This window comes from Nerophis lumbriciformis, linkage group LG25 (genome assembly GCF_033978685.3).
Source record: "Nerophis lumbriciformis linkage group LG25, RoL_Nlum_v2.1, whole genome shotgun sequence".
Classification (NCBI taxonomy): domain Eukaryota; kingdom Metazoa; phylum Chordata; class Actinopteri; order Syngnathiformes; family Syngnathidae; genus Nerophis; species Nerophis lumbriciformis.
Genome location: NC_084572.2, coordinates 11,333,895 through 11,353,434, shown reverse-complemented (window position 1 = coordinate 11,353,434; position 19,540 = coordinate 11,333,895). Strand labels below are relative to the sequence as shown.

Genomic DNA, 19,540 nt, shown 5'->3' with positions numbered 1-19,540 from the left:
CGATGTGTTACTACTCTAGAAAAAAAGTTACTCAGTGTTTGCTCTTACAATAAAAATGTCGCTACAGCTTGGTTATTATACAAGTTACAGAACGTAAATGAAGTATTGTTGGCATTTTTTTGGATGCGTTTTTTAAGTGATTTGGAGGCTGAAGGCGTCAATCCGTTTATTTCAAATTAGAATGAAAAGAACCCCCAAAACGTCTATCTTATTCTCTCTCATAAGGATTGTAAACAATAGGCAAAATTCCAAAAAATTGCAGTTCAGCTTTGACGTCGTATTTTAGAACTGATGGATTTAAATAAAAGAAAACAATCTTATAATCTTTACAAAAGGTCCTTCGAGTGGTTGTGTCCCTAAACAACCACTGAGTGTTTATGCCAAATTGCAAAGTTAGTCTTTCAATTACTGCAAAGTAAAATCATTAAAGCTTTTGAAGATTTTTTTCGGAGCCCCTCTATAAGAGCAGAAGAGAACATCAAAAGCAACAAGAACACTGACATGTACTTGTACAGCCTAATGAGAACCAGTACAAGATACATATAAAATATTTAATAATTTTTTTGATATTGCTCAGTTTTTACTGACCCCATTTTACAATATATTCATTGCTATGTTCATAGTCTGCACTGCATCATTTGATGTGCTTTAGCTACCCGAGAAGCAGTATTTTTCTCACATGCTCGACATCAATAGATTGCGCAGGTCTATCCCATCAGCTCATAAGCTCATCAATTAAGTTAATGAACAACATATTCCATATACAGTGCATCTGGAAAGTATTGGCAGCGCTTTACCTTTTCCACAATTTTTTATGTTACAGCTTTATTCCAAAATGGAATAAAATTTATTTTCGTTCTCAAAATTTTACAAACAATACCCCATAATGACAATGTTAAAAGTTTTTTTTTTTTTTTTTTAATATTTGTTTTAAATTAATTAAACACAAACAACAAAATCACATGTACATATTCGCAGATTTTGCTCAATACTTTGTTGATGCATTTTTGGCAGCAATTACAGCCTTGAGTCTTTTTGAAAAACTCTTGGCACACCTTTCTTTGGGCAGTTTCGCTCATTTCTCTTTGCAGTACCTCTCAAGCTCCATCAGATTGGACGGTAAGAGTTGGTTTTCATCCAGGATGTCTTTAGACTATGAGATGAATGCAGCAATGTACAGTCAGGGAGGTGACCAAGAACACAATGGTCACTCTGTCAGAGCTACAGCATTCCTCTGTGGAAAGAGGAGAACCTTGCAGGAGGACAACTATCTCTGCAGCAATCCACCAATCAGGCCTGTATGGTAGAGTGGCCAGACGGAAGCCATTTCTTAGTGAAAAAAAGTGTGCCAAAATGCACCTAAAAGACACTCAGACTATGAGAAACAAAATTCTCTGGTCTGATGAGACAAAGATTGAACTCTTTGGTATGAATGTCAGGCATCACGTTTGGAGGAAACCATCACCAGACCAATATCATCCCTACAGTGAAGCATGGTGATGGCAGCATCATGCTGTGGGGATGATTTTCAGAAACAGGAACTGGTAAACTAGTTAGGATAGAGGGGAAAATGAATATAGCAATGTACAGAGACATCCTGGATGGAAACTAATGCTTCCCATCCAACCTGATGGAGTTTGAGGAGTGCTGCAAAGAGGAATGGGCAAAGAGGAATGGACAAAACTGTCCAAAGATAGGTGTGCCAAGCTTGTGGCATTGTATTAAAAAAGACTAGAGGCTGTAATTACTGCCAAAAGGTACATCAACAGAATATTGTGCAAAAGTTGGGAATACTTTTCTACATGTGATTTCTATTTTTAATAAATAACAGTAACTATTATTATATTTGCATTGTCATTAGGGGGTATTGTCTGTTGAATTTTGAGGACAACAATTCATTTATTCGACTTTGGAATAAGGCTGCAACATAACAAAATGTGGAAAAAGTGAAGTGCTGTGAATATTTTTTAGATGCACTGTATATTGCAGACTGGCAAAACAAGTCAATCAAGGCTAACTTTTTGCACATCATTGATTTTACGATAGCTGATTGCATTTTGTAGCAATTCAGGTAAAACAGTGTGTACTATTTGGCCGCGGCCAGCAGAAGCACTTCTCATTTGGAAGTTTGCTATTTTCTACTAAAATGTTGTTATCATCACAGAACAGATTGCCCTGCATTTCAATCAATCAATGTTTACTCATATAGCCCTAAATCACGAGTGTCTCAAAGGGCTGCACAAGCCACAACGACATCCAGTTATCTGGCAGAGTTTCATGTGAACACTGACATCACCGTACTGAATGTTACCTAAGGACAGCAGCTCTTCATCTAGCATTGAGAATGACGCAGAGGCTGTGCCTGACTCTGCTTCAGCCACAGTGGGTCCACACAGAAGGTCAAAGTGAGAAGATGCAGATGATGCAAAAGGTAGCTTTCCTTGTTGGGAAAAAATGGTGTCGTCCACATCCATCAAATCAATCAGACTCTCAGACTGAGCCGTGAAGCTGGTGCCTATTGTGAGTAAAAAAAAAAAAAAAAAAAAAGTTTCAATTTCTCAGGTCGAACTTTGCTTCTGCTTGGCTATGAACCAAAGTTCAAAAGGTTAGGTCTCCTAAAAAAAATTCAGAGTATCATGGCACACAGTAATGTTTTAGATAAACTGTACTCGTCAGAGTAGTTTTAATGCAACATTCTTTTACTGGAGTATTTTTGGGAAGAAACTGTACTTTTACTCAATTACATTGAGTTTCATTTCAATCACTGAACGCATTTACATCCGTTGATTATTGCTTGCAAAAACATATTGTTTAGGCTTGTCAGAGACATTTCTTCCGGTGGGCGGTGTCACAGGACTGTTGTACCAATCCAACCAACGCACTAGTGACGCAAGACTCAATTTCACCAATCAAACAGAGCTTTGCAGTCACATGACAGCCCTCGAAAATATTGGTGGCCCTGGTGCAAAAAGTGACATATTCACATGAAGAAGAAAACGACAGCAAAATGCAGTCAGAAGAGGCAGCACTCCTCTTCAATCAATGTTTACGTTTTAAATTATGACAAAAAACAGCAATAACATGTGCTGTCATCGGTGTCAGTAGAAATTAAATTTCAGACTACAAGAAATGTGCATCATTTCTAGTACATGGTGTAGCAGTGTCTTTCTGTATTTCACGCACACACACACAAACTACGACTGTAGTGCACGTACCATTACAAAATAGCAATTAAATAAATCAGAAGTTACTCATCAGTTACTCAGTACTTGAGTATTTTTTTTACTAAAAACTCTTATCCAAGTAATCATTTGAATGATTACTTTTTACTTTTCATTGAGTCATATTACTCTCAAGCAGTGATTATCAATTATGTGTTGTCACGACCTCTACCCCCAAATTGAAATACAATTAAGAACCTGATATTTATTTATCCGTACAAACCATTCTATGAGTTGCTGGTGCCAGCGCCGACATGTCACCGAGCTGAAGACTTGTGTATGGTTTTCTCACGCTCCCCCTGACACCTTATCACCACCACACCTGACACCACTATATAAGAAGTACTGGTCTCATAAAAATAAAACTTTGGGAATGTATGTGTAAATACAAACACTTGAATGTAATATACCTTTAGTAACTCAATAGGTAAGCAGCTTGGTGAGAAGGCTACAACTGCAAATTATTAGAAAATGGAAGAAGTTCAAGTCTACAAACAAATCTCCCTTGGTCTAGGGCTCCATGCAAGATCTCACCTCATGAATTGTTTTAGTTAAATTGTAAAACTTACAATGTTTGGAGTGATGAATGAAAAATCATTTTGAGAAAAACGCTATGAACGGTTTTACTTCCGGCTCAAGGCATTGAAACAAGAAGTACATTTTCGCCCCACAACACCTGCAGTGAGCAAACTTTTTCAAAAGATGGCGCCGTAGCACCGAAAATATCACACCATTTAAGTGTCTCTGCTTGGTTTAATAAAAATCATTGAACACAAAACACTATTGTGGTTAGCAAAGAAAAATCCATAAATTAGCCACACCGTTTTATAAACCGCAGGGTCAAAAGCGTAGGGAAAAAGTAACAGCTTATATTCTGGAATTTCTTTAAAGTGTGCTTTTTTTTTTAACTAAAACTAGAGACTTGTCAAGGCTAGAACCAATTATTCACCTTTACCTTAACTCTTATGGGGAAGTCCGCTCAAATATACAACTTTTCGGTTTACAAACCATGCTCAAGAACCAAATAAGTTCATAAATTGAGGTTCCATTGTACTTAAAGTACAGTATTACCACTTTTTAGGGCGTAACAAAAGACTAGAAAGCAAACACTGAACTGACTGCCAACACACCATAAACTATACACTATTACCATCCCACATCTTGGACTTGTAACTGTAATTGAGACTCATAAATGTGATAATAAAACAAGATATAACAACTGCATAGCAGTTATCATAAATTGCAAAATTGTTAATTTGCTAAATTAAAAAAAAAAATCAAAAACAGTTCATTTTAATTAAAAAAGTACTGAAAATTGGTACTGCTGAGTACCTGTATAATTTCCCAAGTACCGGGAATTGGTACCATATTGGTTCAAATGTGAACGGTACCATCCCTAGTCATTACTGCCAAAAGTGGTGCCAAAGTGTATTACAACTGAGCACGCTGCGGCCCATACCAACCACAGCTGAGAAACAAATATTTTTTGGCGGCTATCTAGGGGGCGTTCGCAGCCCACTATGGACCTATGGCTAAGAAACACTGTTCTACACTATATTTTTGACTTCATCACAAGTGGCTTGTTGCATTACATGAGGCTTTCGGATGACAGTTTTCTGCTGACCTCTGGTATCAATAACTTGAGGAGAGTGGCATTTTGTTGAGGGGACAGAAGCATAAAAGTTCTCAGGGTGGAGGCAGGTTACACGGCTGGTTACTATAATGATGTTACTATAATTGAAAGTACTTCCTTGTGGTCTAGATCATGGGTGTCAAAGTGTAATTTCACTTGGCCCTTGAGGCGATATCAAATTAACACTAGAGCTGGCCCGCCGATTATATACAGCGGCGGTGCCGCAGTACACCACATAGCATACTTGCCAACCCTCCCGGGAGACCCTCCCGAAAATCGTCACGTCCCCTTTTTGTCCAGTCCAACGAGTGCTGGCACAGTCATATAATGTGTGCGGCTTTGACACGCACACAGAAGTGAATGCAACACATACTTGATCTTCATTGATACAAGTTACACTGAGGGTGCCCGTATAAAAAACTTTAATACTGTTAGAAATATACGCCACACTGTGAACCCACACCAAACAAGAATGACAAACACATTTCGGGAGAACATCCGCACCGTAACACAACATAAACACAACAGAACAAATACCCAGAACCCTTTGCAGCACTAACTCTTTAGGGACGCTATGTGTGCGTACAGAAGCCGCTAATATCTTGTGACTGGGCGGGCACGTTGTTAGAAGGGATGAAAAACGGACGTGACATCAGCTCGTAGAGGACGTTAAAAGCAGTGCCTGTAAGGCACGCCCCCAAGACTGTGGAAAACGAGATATAATGACTGATGAACACCCTCGTTCGATAATGAAGGTTGCCTCAGCTCAAAGCCTGAGCCCCGACATTAATGAACTAGCATCCAAGAAAAGATGGCAGGTATCTGGCTTGGGCACATCAGATTAGATCAGTGTGTTGCAAACTGAGCAGTTTAAAGTCCAGAATGGTTGGTTTATTCATTATTCTATTTTCAAATGTATTAGCCTGTGGAAAAAGTTAAGGTTGATATTTACCTCAGAAAGCTGCAAATAGAAAAGAGGCATTCAATTTTTATTTAAATTGTATTTGATATGCCATTGATATTTTTTAATTATTATTATTATTATTTGAAACTCGATTTTGCATGTCACTATAAAGTTATATAAGCCTTGCTTGTTCAATATTTAATGCAAAACTTGTTAGGGTCCCTATCAAAAAGGTTAATTTGTTCAACCTTGGCCCGCGACTGTGTTCAGTTTTAAATTTTGGCCCACTCTGTATTTGAGTTTGACACCCCTGGTCTAGATGATAAGTACCAGATATGCGTTGGTGTAAAATTTGCTCCACACTCACTTTTATTATCCACTTTCTGCATAGGTCTTCAAGATGTTCGTTTGTGGAAGCATTTTCAGAGTGCAAATGAAACCATGCACCACCCTCTCCAAAAGGAATAATGTATCTTTTGAAAATCTAGACTGTTAAATATATATCTTGAAGACGAACGTCACCTATTGATTTTTCCAGACACGAAAATGAACTTCATGAACAGTGTATAGTCACATTAGGTAAACCTGGCTGCACACTATGATATCGATTCCGAGCAGCAATATAAACGCTGCTTTTATGTCACACATCGGTGTTATTGTGCGTATGCCAAGATAGATGAAAACAATACTTTATCCCACCATTTTTCTGTGCTTTCTCAAACCAAGTCTTAATGTCGCTGTCTTTTTACGCTGGCGTTTACGGATAATTCTAAATTTCATACTGGTCCATCTAGACAAAACAGTCTTGTAAAATGTTCAGTGTGTGCTGTGTACCTGATAGAGTTTTAGTCTCTCCATTGCTAGTAGGGCCTTCCATTATCTTCTTATAAGAATTAAGAACATTGGAGAGGTCATCATTGGCCTGCAGGATGTCTCCTAGATAATAAGGACAGGCAGAGACAAGGTATATGTCATTCAAACCCTACACACAAAATTCGGCTCATTGTTCTTTGTTATGTGAGTGTCAGGCCCCCATGAAACATTCATACCGGCAAAACGATTGCATACCCAAGCAAGTGTCGTCATCATCTGTCTCTGTAGCTAGCTGACACACTGTTTGTCTCAGCTTGTCACAGTCACTGTACAACTCCTACAACAAAAATAAGGATGTTGAAGGTATTTTTTTTAATTTTTTTTTACCAATCCTTACAGGGTTGCAGTGAAAAGCAAGTGGTGAAGAATAAAAGGTTTGCAAAATAGTTTTAGGAGGTGAACAAACCCTAATGAGGTCCTTGTCAACATCAGCAGAGGCTTCAGGACTAAAGTAAGTAAGCATCTCATTAAGGAGTTTGACACGGTAGTTGACTGCCTCCAGTGTGCTACTCTGCTTGGACACTTTCTGTGACCTCACTTCATCCTGCAACAGCAAAGTAGTTACATCATACTTGGTAAATGTGAGTCACTTTATAAGTCTCAATCTTTCTGAAGGAAAGGCCAATAATTCAAACAAGAAGAGCTGTACCTCTTTAACCATGTTCTTGATGAGTTGATTGGCCTCCTGCAGATCAGAACGCTTTTTGCTTTTAAGCAGCTCTGCTAACTTCTGCAGAGGAAAACAAAAAAACAACAGTGTGGGAACTCAGCCATTGATTGACCAAATGAGAAAACAAACACTATACACCTCAGCTGCTGCCATAAATCAAGTGCTGTCAACACAGAGAAAACAGGACCTGCTTTGGTGTACCATCCATCATCAGTCAGTGGGTGAAAAACATCACTCTCCGTAAGTTGCCAACTTACGGAAAAAAGACTACAAGGATACGATTACTGACTTCCCTTTTCCAATACAAATAACAGTCTCGTAATGACATTATTTACTGTATTTATACTGTATTACTTACTGTACTTACTTTATTTCACAACATACTGTCATAATACAGATTAAACTAGTTAATGGTTATTCATGCAGTGTTGTTAAACTTGATCCAAATCGTTTTAAACATTTCCATAAGTAAAAAATATCTGAATTTGCACATATACTGATAAATTACATGGAAAAAGCTGAGATGAAGCTTTCCCCTTTAGTACACAGCGCTCAGTGCACTTAGACGAATATGGTCTTTCTTCTCTGATTAGTGCGCAAGTGAGCTTACACTTAGCGCAGAGTACTAAGTGTAAGGACGTCTGAGGACAAGCGTCTGTTCTGTCAGCATGTCGCCAACATGTTTAGTTGTCAGAAACATTTACACTATGGCTTTGTACAGCATGTGTAATGTATTTAATGTATGCGTGACATCATTATTCTTGCTAATCAGACAATAACAGAAAAATCTTAAATGGAGGCGCAGCGGTACGCTGATTCACCATTAAAGCGTGGGGGCGTACGTGAGCTACCAAGTACTTGTTGCTACCATCTTTCTACAAAACACAGCTCCAGGAAGTGCAAACTTCACAAAGCTTGTGATACTTAAAAAAACTAAAAGAAAATAAGTAGGACTTTTACAAAGTAGCAGCTGCTTCCTGGAGAAGGATAGGCACATAGACCTGTACAGAAGTACCTCAACTTACGACCATAATCCTCTAAACTCAAAACACCTGTACCTCAAATCAATGTCACTTCTTTTTCGTACTATACTTTACACTCACTTTCTTTGTTCCCATGTTTGGAAAACAAAGTAATGTCAATCTCTAGCTATAGGCTGTTGCAAGTAAGACCGGATGTTTCCGACAAATCTTACAGGGTCCACTGTGTATTTGCTACGCCAATTAATGGCAGCGATGCTTCTAAAATGTTTGCTTGCAACTTAAAGCATAACAGTTAGTCAAGAGATGGCTTTTGTCTCAAAACACTCTTAAGTTGAGGTACCACAGTATTAATTTTGACAGTAGTTTTTAATTTAGTTTAAGGATAGTTTTTTGATGAAATAGTATTTTAGTTTTAGTTAAACTTAAGTCATCTAAGTTGATTTAGTTGTAGTTTAGTTTTAAGGCTCCACTATGCTACAGCGTCCGACGCATGACCTTCTGACAGCATTTCTTGCAGTTCTCAGACAAAACTCTAAGAGGCGGTGTCTCCTGAGGGAGAAACCACAGCTGCTGTTGACTAGTTATTTACCTTCTTGCGTAGTACTAGTGAGCAATGAAAACAGCAACCGCAAGATTGTTGTTGGCGCTGGGACTAATCATGCAGGAACATTGGTTTACTTTTTAATGTTGCTCATAAACCGGAGGACAAGACTGTGCCATTCCAAAACGAGTCGCAATAGAGAAGGGGCGAATTCACAACACTATTGAACTGTTCCGAGTGTGGAGCACCATAGACAAACAAAACTGTCAGAACATTTTTTTATTGATGTGAAGTTTCACAGCATTTAAATTAACTACAATTACAGTAAATGCAGTGCATTAAAATATAAATAGAAAAGATAAGGCATCTTTAAAGTTTCCTTGAAATACCCTTTATTTATACTACCTGCGAAGTATTTTTTAACACAAAAGCAGCATAAGTGTATGGTCAAGAATGATGAAGTTGGTGATTTTTTTGCTCATATGTCAATGTTAATTAATATCTTTCAGGCATTCTTTCTTTTGTAATTCAGCTTCATTAATATTCATAAAATTAAAGTACAAATTTGTGAGTGCTGACTGCGTACGCAACGCACTAAAACAGACAGGAAATACTTGTTTGTGCACAAAATGAGAAAATAAATACCCAGCACTGCCCCTATTGGTTTCTATGATGTATTTATTCAATACACTCAGGACAAAATCTGGTAAGTTCGTATATGCATTAAGCAGATAGGAAAGTTTATCGCGGAAACCTTGTACCAGCTTCCTGTTCCTGCACTCTATGTGATCAGGAAATGTGCAATTAGATTTTTAATTAAGAATGTTTTTTTTGTGGTTTTTTTAAAAGGACAGTTTTAATCACACAGAAAATTTACAAATTTAAACCAAATTTATTTAATTAATTGTTAGGTTGTTTTTCTTTGGTCCTGTCCAGCTTCTCAGGCAAATCATATAGTTGATGTAGATGCCCATATCGGCTGTTCAGATTTACTTTACAAAAGAGAAGTGTAGGATACTTCTCTTGTTGCCTTATTTGTATTTGACTTTATTAAATGTATTTATATTATCATTTGGTGCAGCCGGGCCGGAGCAGGAGGGGATAGAAATAGAAAAAAAGGAAGACAGAGGGGGAAATTGTGGGGACAAGAGGGGGATAAGACGGAGAGACAAAAACAACAACAGCAAACACAACAATAACAACAATAACAATAAGCAAATATGACATGTACAAATATGATGGTAAAAGTGATAGCAAATCAGCAGTTAGCGAAAATAAAAAATAATACAGAAAGTTCGTTTTTTTTTTCATCAAAACTAGTGAGACTTTGCCTCACCTCTCTACACTGGCCGCACACCCCTGAATCAGATAGACACAGAGTGAAAAATAAATGTTGTATTTTTCAGACATCTGACAGCATTTTAAATGGCACCATCATTCACACAGACCAACGCCGACTTTACGTTTGAGCTGTTATCTTTAAAGCTTATAGAAAAAGAAAGCTTTCCTTCTTCCCCCTGAGTGCACAATATTCCTTTATCAAACAATCATGCCATACAATAATTTTGTCTTACTCTACTTTTCTGCTCATCATTAAACACTGGATTCTTGGGCCTCTCAGATGAAGATGGGACTAATGTAGCATCGGAAGGGATCTCAGGGTCAGCTAATACAATACCTGGAAATATAAGTGCACTGACTATATCTCAGAACTTAAAACAGCCTAAATATCATACATGGCTGACTAATTCTTTGAGAAGTTGTTAAAAATGCACACACTCACCCTGAGTCTTCAGCATCTGGTAAGCCTCACAAATTTTGGTTTCCTCAGGAAGATAAATGGTCCAGCTGTATATCATCTTAATTACTTTTGACTTCACCTTCTCAGACACCGTGTCTCCTAGATACTGAATAAATAAAAAAAAAAGCTTATGATGACAATCTAAAAGTGATTTGCACAGCATTGATTTCACTTACTTTGGGGGATATGACTTTAATAAGTTCATTTAAAAAACGGAATCTTCCCACTTCATTCTGAAACCTTTGGCCACAGTTCTTCATACAGGTCTCAAGAACCTTCAATGAAGAAAATAGACTCAAAGTAAAAAAAAAACAAAAAAAACATACAGTAAAACAAAGATGGCAACAATAGTCAATTGTGGTAGATTGAATGGAATTGATTTGATGATTTAATGTGTCTTGAAGCAATTACCGTACTTTTCGGAGTATAAGTCGCACCGGCCGAAAATGCATAATAAAGAAGGAAAAAAACATATATAAGTCGCACTGGAGTATAAGTCGCATTTTTGGGGGAGCTTTATTTGATAAAACCCAACACCAAGAATAGACATTTGAAAGGCAATTTAAAATAAATAAAGAATAGTGAACAACAGGCGGAATAAGTAAGTGTACGTTATATCAGTGGTCCCCAACCTTTTTGTAACTGGTCAACGCTTCAAAATTTGTCCCACGGACCGGGGGGTGGAGGGGCAATAAAAAAAATAAAAATACATTTTTTATTTTTTAGTCATTAAAAAATACAATCATGCGTGCTTACGGACTGTATCCCTGCAGACTGTATTGATCTACAGTATATTGATATATAATGTAGGAAGCAGAAATATTAACAACAGAAAGAAACAACCCTTTTGTGCGAATGAGTGTGAATGAGTGTAAATGGGGGAGGGAGGTTTTTTGGGTTGGTGCACTAGTTGTAAGTGTATCTTGTGTTTTTTATGTTGATTTAATAAAAACAAAAACAAAAAAAAAACATTTTTTTAAATTATTTTCTTTTATTTCTTGTGCGGCCCGGTACCAATCGATCCAAGGAACGCTACCGCGGCCTGGTAGTTGGGGACCACTGCGTTATATGACGCATAAATAACCAACTGAGAACGTGCCTGGTATGTTAACGTAACATTTTATGGTAAGAGTCATTCAAATAACTATAACATATAGAACATGCTATGCGTTTACCAAACAATCTGTCACTCCTAATCGCTAAATCCGATGAAATCGTATACGTCTAGTCTCTTACGTGAATGAGCTAAATACTATTATTTGATATTTTACGGTAATGTGTAAACAATTTCACACATAAGTCGCTCCTGAGTATAAGTCGCACCCCCGGCCAAACTATGAAAAAAACTGCGACTTATAGTCCGAAAAATACGGTAATGGCACTCAGCATATATATATATATATATATATATATATATTCAAATATCCGCTATTCGCCGCAACACAGATCATGGCACCCACACACCACCGCTCTCATGGGTGCTCTATTGCAGCAGCCGTGCAGAAACTATGTCCACGGGGTCCCGATTTCGTTCATTTTTATTAGTACGCTCTCAATTATTCAAAGCAGTAGAATATAAATATACACTTTTTTAATCAAGTTAATCAATTTAATTGTCTAATTTGTACTTAAAAATGTTTCTAGGACTTAACAAAAATGTTGTAATGGAGGTTTTAACTGGGAAAAATGTACTCTAAATTCAAACATTTTAGAGAACAGCCCTCTGAGGAGATTGTAAGGATATAGAAAAGGACTTTATGGAGTTACAGACCGTCAAGGCTTGCAGTGCCTCCCATTCCTGCGGTGAATGGATCTTGTGTACCAACAGTCGTACGGATATTTGGGGTCTGGAAGCGTAATGGCACACACACACACACACAAAACAAACGATTACAGTAATCACACAACGCAGATGTGATAATTATCCATCTGCCCACCACCACCACAATGAGCTAAGTAAGTAGATCATGTTGTACTGGCACAATTCGTTATTGTGAGAAACATTTGCTGTGATTGAATCAACATAATTATACCCCTCAAGCTCCTTGTTGATTTGGTCACAGAATGCCATAACATACTCCCACTCTTCTTGTCGGTTGGAAGGAGCGGTGGCTTTGTCTGGAAGGGGGTGAGGGGGAGAAAAGTATGATGCAGGGAAGTTCTCTACATCATTGCCAATGTTATTAACTCAGCATATTTCTAACGGTGTCAGTATCAACTGGGGATATCTTACAGGGGAAATGCACTTTTTTTTGGAATGTTGCCTACAATCCTTATGTACGTAAGACAAGAACACATATTTTTCTTTTGTATGCAATTTAATTTATAAAATTCGGCAAGTACGATGTAATGGGAGTACTCTATTGTGCCCATAAAGCCCTCTAAAAACAGCCAACAATACTCCATTTACATCGTGTGACCTGAATTCAAAGTATTAGTGATATTGTTATCATAAGCGGTAATGTTCAGGAACGATTATTGATGGCACGAAATTTGCCGAGGTTTCGAGGTGTGTCTTGAGTAATGGAGGGGGAGTTTCTGCGTGGCCGCATAGGGACGCGGTTCAGATTTTTCCGGGAGATTCGACAACATATTTAAATTGCACAAGCTCCATTGAAAACGTGGGCTTTTGAGAGTTGTGGACAGTCCCAAATCTGGATAGGGAATAGAAATAGTTTTTAAAATGCTATTAGAATCAAAGAATAACGGTGCAGGTGCATAATAATAAATAGGACGAAAAACTTAAACCAAGCAGTTTGCCGCTTTGTTAGAAATATTATATGGCTAAGGTTACCATCATCCTTACAGACACACTCTGGGCACTCGCCTTTTACTCCACATAACTTTATGCCACATGACGTGGGTTCAATTCTCGGCAACGCCAGTTTCCGAATGCTGTATTTATTCTTTTTTAACCGGCTACCAAAAATCCATAGCTGGATGATGGAGAGGTTTTGTCAAGAAAAAAGAAGAAGAATTGCTTTAAACCAAAACAAAACAAAAAATTAACAAAATCTCCTCTGTTCCGTGTACATCATTGTCCACGTTACATTAAATTGTCATCTTCCTCTTTATGCCATTTCCTCAAAGTGACAGAAAAACATACAACCCGCCATAACATACGATACTACCATGTTGGCAAAATACAAACACACAATACGTATCTAATACATACAACATTTTATTATACACGCGTTAATTTAAGTAGCAAAATCATTCGCTCAAACATTTGTTGTGATTCATTATCATTTCCAAGAGCCATAACAGATGTAACAATTCAATGCATCACACAATATTTGGCGAAGATACAGCTGTTTTTAATTATACATTTGGCCAGCATGCACATAGCTTTGAGAAATTCTCAAACTAATTGGCTCAAGTGGTTCAACGTCTCATGAGGCTTCATCTAACCATCACTAGAAACTATTTTTAGCGACGCCATAATCACAGAGAGCTGATTAGTTTATGCAGCAACACTATTGACATACTGAGCTGCTGCATTCGCCTCTGAGTTGGTGAAAGTTAGTGCAAGATTACAAATAATGCCTCTCACTTGTATAGTAGAAGGATGTGGCCATAAGCCGAGAAGTTGGTCAACAATGACATTCAACTTAAGACGCAAATAAACGCTCGTTTGAGACCTTCTTTATTTTTATTTTTTTTACCTGCGTGAGGAATATGACTAATTCTTCATTTCAACGGGAAAATATAAACATTACATCAGTCGGCATCCTAGTGAGAGTAGACCTTGTACAGTAAGTGATTGTTTTATTATGTTCATACTTAGTAGTGAAGTGAAGTGAAGTGAATTATATTTTATATAGCGCTTTTCTCAAGTGACTCAAAGCGCTTTACATTGTGAAACCCAATATCTAAGTTACATTTTTAAACCAGTTTGGGTGACAATGGGAGCAGGTGGGTAAAGTGTCTTGCCCAAGGACACAACGGCAGTGACTAGGATGGCGGGGATCGAACCTGCAACCCTGAAGTTGCTGGCACGGCCGCTCTACCAACCGAGCTATACCGCCCCAGTATTTCTTGTTTAGCACTTGGAACACTGCTACATGATGCATAGTGTTTAACTAAGTCTGGGTGTGTTTAGCACACGGTTAATAAAACTTGTAGCTCATCCTCTTTGTATTCAGGCTAACAAATATAAAATTCTGGATCATCAACTGTCCCAAAGTAATTGTCTGTCATTAAGTCTGCCATGGGTAGTAGTACTGTTGTAGTTGAAGAAAAAAGTGAACATTCAGATGCGTCTGTGAAATGAATACACCGCTATATGATTAAAATGACAATAATAGGTAACTATTACATGTTACATGTTATAGACACACTCGGGGGTTGTAGGGTAGTACGGTATACCGGTATTAGTATAGTACTGTGATACTAATGAATCATATTCGGTACTGCACCACCTCTGAAATGTACCGGTCCGCCACCCATGAATGATCCTGTAACGACTTGGTATCGTATTGATACCCAAATTTGTGGTATCATCCAAAACTAATGTAAAATATCCAAATAACAGAAGAATGAGTGATTATTACATTTTAACAGACATGTAGATAGAACATGTTAAAAGAGAAGGTAAGCAGATATTAACAGTTAATGAACAAGTAGATTAATAATTCATTTTCTACCACTTGTCCTTTATAATGTTGACAAAATAATAGAATGATAAATGACACAATATGTTACTGCATATGTCAGCAGCTAAATTAGGAGCCTTTGTTTGTTTACTTACTAATAAAAGACAAGTTGTCTTGTATGTTCACTATTTTATTTAGGGACAAACTTGCAATAAGAAACAAATGTTTAATGTACCCTAAGATTTTTTGTTAAAATAAAGCCAATAATGCAATTTTTTGTGGTCCCCTTTATTTAGAAAAGTACCGAAAAGTATCGAAAAATGTTGGTACCGGTACCGGGACAACACTAGTCTGTTACTACATTACATATCTACTTAGTGTGTAAATAAAACACTGATGGAGGTTTTTGGAGGTTTTAGCTGACTTTTGCAAACGTTTATTTACGTGTTAGAATCCACTTAAAAAAAGAAAAAAGAAAACGTGTGCTTGTCTCACACAAGGGTTGTGAATAATAGGCACAATTCCGCAAAAAAGTGCAGTTCCCCTGTAAAGCATGTAATTTAGATATTGTATCGTGCATTTCATGTGTTTTTAATTCAAACCAGACAGAGTGATCCACCTTTCAGTTAGATGTCAACAGGAGTGTAAACAAACAAGGCCAGCCTGTAGTCTGCACGCTACTGGAGTTTAGAATGAATACATGTAACTTATTGTTGTAAACTGGCAGAATAAAGTAGTCAGAAACAAAACGTAGCCGAATTAAAAAAATATGTTTTTAGCTGCTAATGATAACACAACAAATGCTGCTTGCCAACAGCTGTGCGGTAACATTACTAACTTCTTTAATGTCAACACAAACCAGCATTTAACAAGTAATACCTTTAAAATATTTGGTTCACTCAATCTTTGGTCGCGGGCAGCGATGCTGCTATGACACAGACGCAAACATCTATTTGAAATATATTTTGAAGGGAGAAAAGTGACTTTTAAGGTACACTTACTTAGCCAAGACTCCAGCGACTCGCCACCAGCCGCCATGTTGGCCCTCTCAAGCAAAACAACGCTGGGTTGGCTGATGCGTTCAAATGCCTCGGGACAAAATAGGCGTCAATATTTACCTGTCACTCGCTGAGTCGCTTCCCATGTGAACAGATATTATTAATTTTTTTCTACAGTTCGCCTTTCTATTTTTTTAATCCACACAAGTTACGTGTGTGCTCTTCTGCTTCTGTGAGAGAAAAACATTGTTTATCCAACATGTTCTCACTCAGAACACGTAACATACAACACAGACAGCGAACCATGGAACGTCACTTATGACGTGTAACTTGCGCCTTTCTTTTTCCAGTAGGTTACAGTCTATGGCGGGGTCCCCAAACTACAGTTCCGGCCCGGCCCACGGGAAGTCCCAAGTTAAAAAATAAATATATATATATATATATATATATATATTTTTTTTTAATTGTATTTATTTATTTAAATAATATACATATATATATATATATATATATATATATATATATATATATATATATATATATATATATATATATATATATATATATATATATATATATATATTTTTTTTTTTTTTTCTTTTTTCATTTATTTATTTATTTATTTGCATTTTATTTTATTTTATTTTATTTTTTTATTTTAATTTTTTAATTATTATTTTTAAAAATCTGTCTTTTTACCGCTTGTTGCTCTTGGTGTCTCCTATCCGCTCAGCCAAATCATATTGTCTAAAAATGCATTTTCCCATCGATAACGTGACATCATCAGCGCGCTCTTTCAGTCAATTAGTGTGCAAGGAATATACTGTATGTATATATATATATATATATATTAATTAGTGTTTTGGTACCGGTACCGGTACCAAAATTATTTCGATATTTTTCGGTACTTTTCTAAATAAAGGGGACCACAAAAAATTGCATTATTGGCTTTATTTTAATAAAAAATCTGACGGTATACATTAAACATATGTTTCTCTTTGCAAGTTTGTCCTTAAATAAAATAGTGAACATACAAGACAACTTGTCTTTTATTAGTAAGTAAGCAAACAAAGGCTCCTAATTTAGCTGCTGACATATGCAGTAACATATAGTGTCATTTGGCGGACCGGTACTTTTCAGAGGCAATGTAGTACCGAATATGATTCATTAGTATCGCGGTACTATACTAATCCGGTATGCCGTACAACCCTAATATATATATACATATATATACACAGCCCGGCCCCTGGCCAAATTGTTTTAACCCAATGCGGCCCCCGAGTCCAAAAGTTTGGGGACCCCTGGTCTATGGTTTCAGTCATGAAAATAAACACTTTTTAATATAAGATTAATGCATGGTCTGTATTAATGTAAATAATGAATATTAATCATTGATATAAAAAAAGCCTCTTTTTAAATGTGTTAAAATTATTAATAATAGATATTCATTAAAATATCACTCTTAATCATGAATTTATGTAATAAGATAATACAGTTATTATTATTTCATGCATCTCTTTAATATGCAAAAATTGTATGCTTAGGGCCCCAATTTAGCCAGGGGCAGCCCTGGTTATGTAAAATGTAAATGTTGTCAAGTCATAATAATAAAACGCAAAATATCTCACCTCACCTTTCTTTTTGTGAAAGGATGTTCTAATGTTGATGAAAGTCGCAGCTTGTCGTCATTAATTTGTGGACTCACAGTAGCGCTGACAGCTTGCAGAAGACTGCCACAATCAGGCGCGTCTTTTTGCATCAAGCAGGTGTGTTATTGAAACATTACAACTAAATGGGCATCCAAATGATAAACTGAAAACTAGCTTTTGTTATGTATGGGTGGGGGGGGAATCAGTTCAATAGGTTTATTGAAACTGATGATTTACTGGTGTGTGTTGCGAGACGATGTGCAGAATTAACAATGTAAATGTTACCAGAGGGTGTTGTACGTGCGTGTTGGATGAATCGTTCAGCAGTCCTGAGGGGCTAGACAAGAAGGAAGTCCGTGGGCAAGCGAGAGGTCGGGGGCTGGAGAGAGGCGTCGAGGTCTGTGTCCGAGCAGGGGTCGAGGATCGAGGGAAGCAGTACAGAGTCCGGTGGGAAGTCCACAGAAGCGAGGTGCACAGCTCGATCGGTAGAGACGGAGGGAATACTGCGGGGAACACAGAGAACGTATGACACGGGCAGAGGGAAAAGCACAGAGAGCAGGTACGAGGAGGGAAGCCAGAGACGGGATGCTTACTACTAGGAGTGAACTACGTTCCGGCACTGGATTTTCGGGTCCGTTGGTCTTTATGCCGTCTGCCCTCATCAGATCCAGGTGCGCTGATTGCTGATTAGCAATTGACAGGCGCGTAGCCGCAATGCGGGAAGAGCGAGCAGTGGCGTGTCCCGGGGCGCTCCTAGCGGAGCTGCCGGCGGCGCTTGCTGCAGATGGCATGAGGGATTGCGCATGCGCCGTGACAGCTTTTTTCTATTTACTAAAAAATTATTGCAATTTGACCATACCTCATGTATTTTCACAGAATCCACAAGGGCCCTCATGTAACAAGCTTACAACAACTTGGTGTACGCCCTCTTTCACGGCAAAATTGAGACTTGACACTGTTTGCATTTGAATTTGTGAACTTTTTTTTTTTTTTTTTTTTTTACATAAAATTATGCTGACTATTTCATTAAAAACAAATGTTGGCAAAATGTGTGTGTTTAAAAATTCAGTGTATAAGAATTCAGTCTAAAAAACAGTTTACAATTCATTTTTATACAATGATTTTTTTACACTTAATTTTTAAACACTGAATTTTTCAACTCTAAATTTAAAAACACTGAATTTTTATACACTGAATTTTAGAACACTGAATTTTTAAAAAACACATTTTTATATACTAAATTTTCAAACACTGATTTTTTATACACTGAATTTTCAAACACTGAATGTTTTTAACACTGAATTTTTATACACTGAATTTTAAAACACAACATTTTTAAACACTGAATGTTTTTAACACTGAATTTTTATACACAGAATTTTTAAACACTGAATTTTTTAACACTAAATTTTAAAACGCAGAATTTTTATACACTGAATCGTAAAACACCAAATTTTTAAAGACTGAATTTTTTAAAAACTGAATTTTTATATACTAAATTTTAAAACACTGATTTTTTTATACACTGAATTTTAAAACACTGAATGTTTTTAACACTGAATTTTTATACACTAAATTTTAAAACACAGAATTTTTAAACACTGAATGTTTTTAACACTGAATTTTTATACACAGAATTTTTAAACACTGAATTTTTTAACACTAAATTTAA

The 19,540-nt window shown here is 37.0% G+C and overlaps 1 protein-coding gene across 1 annotated transcript in view; it reads right to left on the bottom strand.

The window, feature by feature from the left end:
• The window catches only part of gga3a (golgi associated, gamma adaptin ear containing, ARF binding protein 3a), a 30,025-nt gene extending 13,645 nt beyond the window's left edge, over positions 1-16,380 (bottom strand). The window contains exons 1-12 of the mRNA XM_061983707.2: positions 16,340-16,380; positions 16,223-16,266; positions 12,660-12,744; positions 12,398-12,473; positions 10,803-10,901; positions 10,609-10,732; positions 10,400-10,503; positions 7,281-7,361; positions 7,038-7,175; positions 6,827-6,908; positions 6,593-6,694; positions 2,312-2,515 (exon numbers count right to left, since the gene is read on the bottom strand). Coding sequence (XP_061839691.1) covers positions 2,312-2,515; positions 6,593-6,694; positions 6,827-6,908; positions 7,038-7,175; positions 7,281-7,361; positions 10,400-10,503; positions 10,609-10,732; positions 10,803-10,901; positions 12,398-12,473; positions 12,660-12,744; positions 16,223-16,266; positions 16,340-16,365 — 1,165 coding nt within the window. The 5' untranslated portion in view covers positions 16,366-16,380. The remainder of the gene's footprint in view (positions 1-2,311; positions 2,516-6,592; positions 6,695-6,826; positions 6,909-7,037; positions 7,176-7,280; positions 7,362-10,399; positions 10,504-10,608; positions 10,733-10,802; positions 10,902-12,397; positions 12,474-12,659; positions 12,745-16,222; positions 16,267-16,339) is intronic.
• Between the last annotated feature and the right edge of the window lie 3,160 nt (positions 16,381-19,540).